This window comes from Dioscorea cayenensis, chromosome 18, assembly GCF_009730915.1.
Source record: "Dioscorea cayenensis subsp. rotundata cultivar TDr96_F1 chromosome 18, TDr96_F1_v2_PseudoChromosome.rev07_lg8_w22 25.fasta, whole genome shotgun sequence".
Lineage (NCBI taxonomy): Eukaryota > Viridiplantae > Streptophyta > Magnoliopsida > Dioscoreales > Dioscoreaceae > Dioscorea > Dioscorea cayenensis.
Window position 1 is genome coordinate 19,421,497 of NC_052488.1, and position 11,267 is coordinate 19,432,763.

At 38.3% G+C, this 11,267-nt stretch overlaps 2 protein-coding genes across 2 annotated transcripts; both read right to left on the reverse strand.

The window, feature by feature from the left end:
* Positions 1-1,563: 1,563 nt before the first annotated feature.
* Positions 1,564-2,655, reverse strand: LOC120281984 (protein BIG GRAIN 1). The gene has a single exon (XM_039288678.1). The coding sequence runs from the start codon at positions 2,516-2,518 to the stop codon at positions 1,610-1,612; it is 909 nt and encodes a 302-aa protein (XP_039144612.1). The 5' UTR covers positions 2,519-2,655; the 3' UTR covers positions 1,564-1,609.
* Positions 2,656-5,529: 2,874 nt separating this feature from the next.
* Positions 5,530-10,984, reverse strand: LOC120281979 (pentatricopeptide repeat-containing protein At1g09900-like). Its single transcript, XM_039288674.1, has 2 exons — positions 7,226-10,984; positions 5,530-6,183 (listed from the first exon to the last, which is right to left on the reverse strand). Exon 1 carries the CDS (start codon positions 10,655-10,657, stop codon positions 8,981-8,983), a length of 1,677 nt encoding a protein of 558 aa, XP_039144608.1. The 5' UTR covers positions 10,658-10,984; the 3' UTR covers positions 5,530-6,183; positions 7,226-8,980.
* Between the last annotated feature and the right edge of the window lie 283 nt (positions 10,985-11,267).

An 11,267-nucleotide genomic window follows, 5' to 3' on the forward strand; every position in this document is an offset into this window, starting at 1 on the left:
ATTAATAATGGAATTAGAAGTAATATTCCCCATTAAGTCACATTTTTTTTTTTGAAAAAAAAATTGAACCATAAGTTATTTAATTTCTCTTCGACTTCTTAGATGTTGACAAGTAATCCTAAAAAATTATTGTTTTATCAAAATAAAACATGCTAAAAAAACATGATATATGTATGCACCTCTAATAATGGATCGATAATTCTAAAACTTTATGAAAAAAATGAATATGTGCCGCAATTTCAACAGTTTGTATCATTTATTATTGATGACCCTACATAATATTTATTCATTATGATGAAGTAAAAAAATACATAACATTTTCAAAATGGTCCAAGTCCCTAATAGATATCTTCATAATATATATTTACACGTTTTGCATAATTTTAAATTTTTTTGAAAGATAAAAAACAATGAAAATAACACAACCAAAATATCATTCATAACCCCAAAATTTGAACCCATAAAACACAACAACTACTTTGTAGGTAGTTGTAAGAGGCAAGACAAAAAGGCTAATCTAAGATAACTCTTCCTAGAAATTTATTAACAATATTAATCATCCAAGCTAAGTTATTAGGGTCAATTCCTAAGTGATTAGGTTGTCTTAATCCTCATTTTTTAATCCTCAACAACACTCTATTCCCTATTCTTTCCCATCATAGAATGAGGCTTCCACTATACCAACTGTACGGTGTAAAAATAAAATAATAAAAAAAATCACTTAAGAACCTTGATTAATATAATCACATGAAAGAACCTTTCCATGTGGATGCTCAACCAAAAGAGCACCTTTAATATTATCAGGACAAGCCAACCAACACCCTTGCTACTAGCCTTTGGTCTTTATATTTTATTTTATTTTATTTTTTCCAAATTTTCATAAATTTTGAAATAATACATTTAATGGTGTAAATAATAGTAATAATATTTATTTGAATATATTTCTCTCTCATATGATAAGTCCTGATCACATTCATCTCGTGTCGAGAAACATGTTGATCTTTTTTATTTTTGTTATTAAAAAAAATTTATTTAAAGTCGAGCGAAATCAAGTGATTAAGTGGTCCAATATACTTTGGAAATCAATATATTAGAAGGTTGTGATGCTTGTAGAAGCTTGCTTTTTAATATTTAACATTAAAAAAATTATTAATTATCATTAACGGTTTAATCTATTAGTATTAGCTTTTTTTTTTTTTAAAAAAAATATTTATTATACTAAAAAGATAGATTCAAATTCTATCTATCTCGCACAAATGCTTGTTCTCACAGAGTGATTTGGTCATGTACGTGAAGGAAAAAAATTATTAATTAATTTTTTTTATAATTTTGAAAATAAATTAATATTTGATATTTTTGATTGGACTTAAAGAGATTATTGGGAGCGTGGATCACTGCTTTTGACTGGTAGAATAGCAATAGTAGGAACTAAAAAGCAAAAGAGTCACAAGTACTCCAAATATATTAATTAATAATTATCCCAATTTTCAAATAAACCATGAAAATTAAGAAACATTAGCAAAAGCAAAAAAAAGCAAAAAAACTCCCACTATTTCTTAGATATTTTTGCACAATTATTTTTATTTTATTTATTTATTTTTATTAATTTTTACAGGAAACCATAAGCAATGGCGCGATTTGTGCCGAGATTCGTGGTCTCGTAAACGGGGAGCTCGTCGTGATAACCGGAGCCGATGGCCGTTAGATTCTCCAGCTCAAAGAGATCCGAGCTCGCATCGCTCGCCACGTCATCGTCTTCCTCCATTTCCTCTGGAAAAGCCCCGGCAGCGGGATAGATGCACTTCTCGCCGACCGGCCGGCAGTCCTCGCCGACGACGACCCCTACCGGACAGAAACGGACGCTCCTTGGTGCTCGCCGGCTCGCCGATGATGGGGTCTTGCTCAGGCACGATCGAGTGTATGATGATGCCGATGAGCATGGGGTCGTCTCCTCCGGCACCGGCGCAGGGGCTCGGTGTTTTGGTTTCTTATGGGTGGCGGCGGCGGTGAACAGGGAGTTGAGGAAGCTGGCGAGCCGCGCGCCGGGGGATGCCGGAGCCCTGGATTTTCGTAGATCGCGGAAGCGGCTACGGATCGAGCCGGGCTTCTTCTTCTCCTGCGCGGGAGGAGGGGGATCGGAGCGGGAGGGGACGCGGATCGGGCGAACGGAGTGAGCCGCCGACTCAGCGTCGGAGGAGGAGAAGCCACCGTAGCTGGAGCCGTCGGAGGAGCTCGATGTGGAGAGGAAGGTAGGGCGGTGGCGGTGACGGTGGTCGTAAGTGCGGTGGGGGAGAGGGAGGTCGGTTACCGGGGCGGTGATTCTATCACCGGACACGGGTTTTCTAGAAGGTGCGGTGGTGGGGATGGAGAGGCGGTCTGGTGCTCTGCGGGTATGGTTTCTCGATGACGTGGCGTCTTCTGGTTCGTCTATGGAGCGGTAAATCGCGTCAAGGAGAGAGGAGGAGAAGGACGGGTTGTCCCTATTCCGGTGTGGCGGCGGTCTATCCCACCGATCCATTAGCTTGTTACTTGAGTTTCCGGTTTTGTGCTCCAGTTTTGTAGGAAATGGCAGTGAATGGTGATGGATTTCGGTGTTGTTTTGAAGGGTAGAAGCGTAAATGAGGAGAGCGAGAGGAGGAAGGCGAGAAGGGCCTGAAGGTAAGAGAAAGGGGAAGGAGTGGGGGGCTTTGTAGTGTCTTTAGAGAGAGAGAGAAGGGGGTTGCTTAGTTGGAATGTTTGCTGACGTGGCCTATTAATGTTTGCCAGGTGGCAGGATGGGCGTGGGGTCCATCGGGTGGTGGCTTAGCATTGATCGTGCGGATTTGAGCGTCGTCACTCACTCTGGCTCTGGTGAGTCCCTCTTTCCTTGCTATTTATTTATTTATAATAATTAATTATTTATAATTGTTATTATTTAGTAATGCTGAAAAAATGGAAGCATGGGCTACCACTTTTTTGGGATTTGATTTATTAAAATGTAAAGTAAACAACCAAATTAAATTAAGTCATTCCATAATTGGTTAAAAGAGGGAAAGCTAAGATTATGCTTAGTTAGCTAGCTGTACTTAATATTCAAAATCAAACTTTCAAATCGAACCCTCTAAAATTTGAATTCTATTTTGTTTGTTATTGGATTATGAAACTTAGATGTAGAGATAATTAATAGTGAGCACTAGAAACACTTGGTTGTTTTGACTTTTGAGTCCAACGCTCTCAAATTGAGGATGGTGTCTGTGCCTAAGCTTTGGTAGAGCAATCCCTCAAATTGTGTCAATCTTGGTACATTATGATGTACTCCCACGAGTCCAATCTTGTTTCATGCCAAGCGTGCTAACTCAAATCATAGTCATGGTCTTCTCACTTCCCCCCAAATAATCTCTATTTTCTCATTCAATATTTGCATCTTCATCAACCGACAACCCATGAGAGATTCATTTTATACTTCTAATTTCTAATTTTTCTTATAAGTTAGATGTGCATTCTTTTGGTAATGTATATATCTATATATATATAGTTATGACTTAGAAACAATATAGTATATATTTCAACATTGGGCCGCTAACCAATGGATAAAGCATTCGCTCTCATGTGAAGAATCAGATGTTCAAATCCCATCCATCCAATGCATGGTGGGTAAGAGCACACTGTGCGCAGACGGTAGAGAATCCCTTGTGCATAGGTTGCCATAAAGGGTCTTCAGTGTGGGAGCAGGCTTGTAATCTAATTCCCGTGCCACCAAGTGAAAGTGTACGACCAAATGATCAATTCCCGGTTGTGCGCATATATCGTATTTGTTAAAAAAATAAACTGTATCAGATACAAACAAAATAAAAAAAAGTCATCTAATTAAATTCTTATGAAATAATATGTAGAAAATTCAGTCAAAAGGTTATTTCTTCACATGTATGTTATTTATTTTTTACATGATTTTGAAAAAAATATAAAAGGAGACAAGGTTAGCAAGACAAGCGCACGGGGATTCTTCTTCTGAAAACGCATCTCCTTCCCATTATTACTCCAGTGTCTAATTCAGTCCCCCACCATAGCCTCACTTGTTGTTTCCTTTAGCCCCAGTTTGGATTTGGACGTGGTTTCTTGCTCACTCTCCATGAAATAAAGAAAAAGGAAAAGTGAAAGGAAATTATTCATGAGTTGATATTACTTGATCATGAACACTTTATTTGACTCCCTCTTTGATCATCACCTACCCACTCACTCACCACTTCTATTTTGAATCTTTCTTTTGTGTAATAGTTCTTCCATGTTGTAGGACATTTCATCAAGCATTCCAATTCTAATTAATCCTGAATGTTCTGCAATAATGTTATTGTAAATGTTGTCTTTCTTATTACAGATTTTACAAAAGACATTAAACTATTTATAAAATCGAGTGCTTTATATATATATATATATATATATATATATATATAAAATTTATAAACGTATTTATATGCAACTGAAGATTCAAGAGTTTGGGAAATATGGTTCTCATTGTCATTGAGCACTAGATTAGAGTTACTTATCCATTCATGAACCACCACCTTGAATGTTATCCTCCTAGACTCATCCCTCATATTAGAGGTCCCACCTGAAATTTCTTGTTGATCTTTTATAAACAATCTTGGCAACAATTTGGTTGGTGCTAGTGCTAAAGGAATAATCTTTTTAAATTCATGCTCATACTCAGTCCTCATGCATGGCTGGAATCTCACTTAGCATTTATATTTCTCTGTGTCGTGCATGAGACTTTGTGGCAACTTCCTAGCTGGTGGACTAACCACCTATGCTTGTCTTTGAATAACAATATCAATCATTGAATCATAGAAGAGAAATTTTGTGGTTTGGTTACATCAATGAACTGGTGGTGTTTTATTTGTTCATTTGTCTCCCTTTTTTAAGCGTCTGATTTCCTCATTCATTAATAATCCATTCAGAATCCAGTGATATAGGTGTGCTAGGATTGAACAAAAATTTAGAACACTGGAAATGAAGACAAGAACGGACTTCTTGTCCTGTGTTTGGTTAAATGAAGAACCAAGAAGAATTATTATTAGTGAAGTAGCCACTGATTTTATTATAAACAATTTTAAGTATGTATAACTAATTTTGTGTTATTAAGTATATTATAAATATGTCAATCATGTACCTCTACCTATCAGTGTGAAAGGAATTCTTTTTGGTTATAATCATTTTGACCAAACAAAGTTTTGGTATGTTTGGAAATTCTATTGTTTGATTCCCTATCCGTCTACCCAATTTTTTTTTAATCTTTTTTATTTTTTTAAATATCAGCAAGTTTTTCACCATTGTTAACACATAATCTTTCATCATTAAGGTGCATTAAGATGCTGATCATCTATGAATTGCTTTCATTTCTTAATAAACATTTAGCTTTCGTCACTTGGATAAGCCTTGCACCAAACTCTATCCAGACATGGCTCCTGTTCTTTCCAATGGTGCTTGTTCATTGGTCCACCACAGTAGAAATTTCAAAAAGTAAAACTACCAAAAGAAAAGTAAAAAAAGCAATGAAATGAAATCCCCTGCGTGGGTTAATGTTTTCTCTTATTGCATCCCAGCCCACATGCTTATGCACGTCAATGAAGATGTTCACTTATCTTCTCACCACCAATGATACTAGTAAAATATGCAGCAAAGCTGAGATGACTTTTTTAGTACTTACAGAGATTCATGTAGGAAAGTGCAGCTCCATTGGTCAGAATCTCCACTTAATCTTCGAGACGAGAACACTCTATCGCTATCGAGCGAATTGATTGATGGTCTGGCATTACACTACCTGATTTTTGTCAAGATTCTGTGGATTCATTGGTAGTTTGGCATTAAACCACCTGATTTCGTCGCCATTCCTTCCACGGCACCTCGCCGACTTTCATGGGCAACCAAGCACATAAAGATGATAATGACTCATTCTGGAGCCAATCAATCAAAGAAGCTAAGTCTACCACCACCAACAAACAAGAGCGACAGCTCATAAGAAGGTATACTTAGCTCATCTTCTGATCAGCAGCAATAGTAGTAGTAATAGTGGCTGTCTTTTGTGCAGTGGAATAAGTCATGCTTGAGATGATTTCAGGTGACCCACTTCCCACTCCGAGCCAAATGGTTGGTGATGCTCTTCAAGCTTGTTTACAGGTGCTTCAGGCCCTCATCATCCCCTGTTACCTACTTTTTCCAGCATATGATCATGATTCTATTCTATTGTAGTCAGCCATTGAAGTGATTTATGAATGCAATGTCACTGTAGACATCTTTCATGCTTTGCATGCTTTATTCCTTTGCAAGTATTAGTGAGTTGATGTGGATTTCACTCCTCAAACTATGTTAGCATAAGTAACACATAATAATTCATTCAATCTGCCAGCATTTGTATCCCAGAAAAAAGTTTAAATTTGTGTGTATATACACCTCTAGATACCTCCAAATTGTGCGTGTGAGAATGAACATGAAAAATTGTGTCAAATTTAGTTTTGTGTATTTATCCTAAAAAATGCATGTTATCATGATTTGCATACAACTAATAAGGTAAATTTTGGTATTTCTCCAATTTTAACTATGATTTAGTTGCTCCATGTAGGCATCTTTCCTGGGATCTGGTGACGACAGGGGTGTACTAGTGCAAAAATCTGAAGCCTGTGAGAGTATACATGCAGATACACACTTTTGTGGGGGTACATAAACAAAGGTTAGTAAGCTACCGAAAACTCACAAAACATGAAATATTTTGTTATTTGACAATGAAAAGGCCACATGATAAAATTCTCTGAAGAAAGTAGTTGCCCAAATTCCACTGTCACAATCTGTGAAATCTATTTTGTTGATATGCATTGACAAGTCTATTATCAATCTGACTGACTGAGAAATAAAGTGATCTGGGCCCAATAAGTCATAAATTGGTCAATATTGTAACTACCATCCTAAAGATTTGTCTCGGAGAGAACCATAATATATCCCTTCAAATATGATTTGCTTGCTTGTTAAAGCTGGTGAGTTGTACAATCTAAGTGACTGTTCATCCAACAAATGACAACCATGTCTTCTAGGTGTGATTTGACAAATCTAAGTGCAACATTGAATGGACAAGAAGTGCACACGAGTAAATAAAGTTATAATATACACTCATTTAGGTAAAAGCTCAACTCATCTTCTTTGTAAAAGCATATGTTTAGCCAGAATCTGTAAAATAGGATAGATTTGGATAATTTACCATTCCGCGCACTTTGCTCAAGTGCTTTCAAGTATAAGGTTTTCAGATCTTCGAGCCTGGTAGGCTAGTAGTGCGGCTTCCAGACAAAAGTAAAATGCACTGGAACTCTGCAAGGATTTCAAAAAACAAAACATCAAATTTTGCAGGGGTACAAAAGGGCAAGTAGCTTTGGTTTGTATGATAGATGTATGCACTAGCAATTTTTGCATGGTTAGATATCTAATTGAAAATTTATTGGGGCATATAAAGAACAATAACATATGCACCAAAGTAGCTGCCAAATGGCAATTGGCCATCAGCCTGAAATACATGCAGATTTACCAAGAGATACATTTCACCCAGTTAAACAAACTCGGTAAGTTGTAGTTTCACATCAAATATCTTACAGTTATAACCTGGCAGATTCCCAACTGGAAATAGAAATATCTTGATAATAGAGTTGTGATGCTTGGAGAAAGCATATAACAGTGCGAAGAGCAAGGATAAAAAGGGCTTCCATGTACATTAATGTCATAATAAGATTTGCAAAAAGTGTAAAACATATGGGAAGGACAGATTCAACAGAATAGGTAGCAATTAATAGAAATGCACAAGCACATTAAGCAAGCAATATTTGCATACAGGACAAACAATGGAAATTGTACATGTATCAGGAAAACATTCATTTCCAATCATTAGAATTGTACATGTATCACGGATATTACTTTCATGTAGAATTTACAAAGAGTGTTAATGTATATTACTTTCATATAGAATCTGCAAAGAGTGTAAAGACATATATAAGCAACAGATTTGAACAAGCAGTAATTGAATAGAATGGCACAACACATTATGCAAGCAATATTTACTTGTGCAGGAAAAACAAAGAAAATTGTACATGTATCATGAAAGAGTTCCAACATAATTATGTGTCTATAGAGGATATCATGGTTTACGTGATGCATAGCTGCATACAAATTAGGCAAGCAATGGTCACTGTAAAATGGGTAAGAAGGTGACATCTTACAATTATGAGCATGCTTGTGCTTTGTTAATTATAAGGACACATGTTTGTTGAAGTTGCAACCTATGTATATTGCAGATCAAGCAATAAACTGATTACTGCAGTTAATCTCTTAGAACATGTAGACACAATAAGTAAATAAACTTCAGCACAATGTTATTTATTCCATTGATTTCTCACTTAAAACAAACCTATTATCTAACAAAAGGTAATCGAAAGCTCGAAAGGTTGTTAAATTTAAGACAAACATAAACTGAGAACACACTGGAAGGTGCTAGTATTGTGACTATATGCCAAGCAAACATACCTCATGTGCAAAACTCAAACTTACAATCAGGAATATGTCAACTTGAAGCTGTTTGACGGAATTTAGTAACACAATGAAGAAAGAGGTCAACTCAATAAACTTATACAGGCATTAATAATGCAGATTTTTATCACATATTCTTTTTCAGGAAAGAGAGATGATGAAAATGTTTTTCTAACAAGAAATAATGTGGCAGGCTGAAAACCCATCAATCATGTACAACAAAACCCTCAGTTTAATAGTGTTGAAATTTTGGCATCCCCAATGTATTATTCTCTTGTATTTAGCTTCCAGCAACGTTAACTGAAGAAGCATTTCAGTGCTTGTACAGAAAATCATCAAGTCGGTTTCCTAGTAAAATGGGAGTTAGCGAAATCCATGGAAACCAATTTTCCAATACCTCCCGATATTCAACCAATATCCTCAAAACAATCTATGCTTCAACCTACACCTTCACATTCTGCATTGAGGTTTTCTTCACAACCCCTCGAGAACACAATTCACTTAGTAACTCCAAGGCCTCCTCGGACATGCCTTCATAAGCTAGTCCTTCTATGAGTATAGTGTAGGTTGATTCAGTGGGCATACATCCCAAAGACACCATATCAGCATAGAAATCAATAGCCTGATCTGTTTGCCTGGCTTTACAGAGTCCAAGAATGATTGAATTGCAAGTGATGGCATTAGGCCTGATACCATCGTCCTGCATTTCATGAAATACCTTAATCGCTTCCCTGACCTTGCCTTCTCTACTGAGCCCAGCCACAAGTGAAGCATAAGTAATTATATCAGGATGCAGACCCTTTGTCTTCATCTCTCTGAGAAGTTCAAACGCCTTTTCAGTATTCCCGACCTTGGAGAGTCCATCGATAACAGTATTATAACTAATCAAAACAGGATTGCATCCCTTGCTACCAAGCTGACTAAGCAACTCCACAGCCACATCAACCTTCCCAACCTTGCACAATGCTGTAAGCAATGTATTATAAGTCACAATATCCGGGTAACACCCTCTCGAGACCATCACCTCCAAACATTCAATTGCTCTGTCCATCTTCTTCTCCTTGCAGAACCCGTGAAGCAATGGGTTATAACTCAACGAGTTAGGCGTACAGCCATGCTCCGGCATTCTCTCCAACACATCCATAGCTCGTCCTAACAATCCCTTCCGGCACAAGAAATTAATCAAGATGTTAAAAGTCACCACACTAGGCGCGCATCCCTTCCCAACCATATCAGCCAACAACTTCTCCGCATCCATCCACCGGCCGGTGCTACACATACTCCTCAATATAATGTTATGGCTTATCACATTCGGATTACATCCATAACTCGGCATTGCATTTAAGAATCTTATAGCTTCATCCAACCTCCCTTCCTTGCAAATTCCATTGATGATCACATTGTAAGTGACGACATCCGGCTTGCAACCTTTGGCGTGCATTTCATCCAAAAGCTTCATCGCTTGCCCGACACCGCTATCTTTGCACATTGCTTCAATCAGTATAGTGTAAGTGAAAACATCTGGAGCACAACCTCTCTGAAGCATTTCATCAAGCAACTCAAGGGCTTTGTCAAGTTTCCTCCTTTCACACAAACATTGAAAGATGGTATTGTAGGTGACCACGTCGGGAGGGACGGACATGCGGCGGAGGAGCCGGAGAGCGAGCTCCGGCTCGCCGGACTTGCAGTAACCACTGATCATGACGTTGAAGGTGATGACATCAGGGGAGGCGCCGGAGCGCTCGACGAGGTCGAGCACGCGCGCAGCCTTCGCGGTGCGGCCGGCGCGGCAGAACCCACGGATGAGGCTGGTGCAAGGGATGATATCGGGGATGCCGCCACGGAATGCCGTGCGCTCCAAAAGCTTGAGGCCTTCCTCGAGATCGCCATTGCGGACGAGGCGCTGGAGTCGTTGGTTGTCTTCGCGGTCGGCGTCGGGGTCTTGATGGGCGGAGCCAAGGGTGAGATGGCCGTTCAGAGTCTTGGAGCTCGCGAGCGTGCGGAGCCGATTGATGGAAACGCCAATACTAACCCTAACCCTAACCTTGGGGACAGGGGTGATCTTGGGGTTGGACGGGAAGGGAGAAGGGAGGAGATTGGGAGGGGCCAAGAGATCCATGGTATGTGGTTGGGGAGCTAGGGTTTAGTGGGTCGCCATTGTTAGGGTTTTGGAGGTTCTTGTGGAGAAGGAGATGATGATCCGCAGGATCAGCGAGAGAGGGTTTATGCACAGGTTAAGGAAGGAAGGGATAACGTTTTGAGTTGGGGATGAGGTTTAGCGGGCTTGAGCTTGAAGATGATCTCGTGGGACCATCAGAACCTTTGTCTGAACTCTGGAAGTGAATAATGAATGGATGAAGAGTATGCTATTATCTCTGCCGTTAGATTACCTTGAGATCAGTTCAAGGAGAAAATAAGAAAAAAAATACATTATTTATGTATTTATCAGGAAAGTTTATTATTTATTTTAATCAAAATTTAGGTTTTTATATAATTTTTCTGCGAACATCTTATTATTCACCATGAAATTTATTTATTTAAAATTATAATACAAAACAACCACCGGTCAGGCCACCAGTGATTGTTACAAATCAGTGCGTGAGCAAGATGTAAAATCAAATCTTTACACTGAAATACTGTAGTAGTAATGTATTGATATTGTAACAGTATTGTTCATGCACTGTCAGGCCCAAGCACTATTTATCATTTTTGGATGAATCCTCTATAAG

Bases quoted from the DNA above. Each gene is read 5' to 3' on its own strand.
- LOC120281984 (XM_039288678.1), bottom strand. From the start codon at position 2,518: ATGGATCGGTGGGATAGACCGCCGCCACACCGGAATAGGGACAACCCG.
- LOC120281979 (XM_039288674.1), bottom strand. From the start codon at position 10,657: ATGGATCTCTTGGCCCCTCCCAATCTCCTCCCTTCTCCCTTCCCGTCC.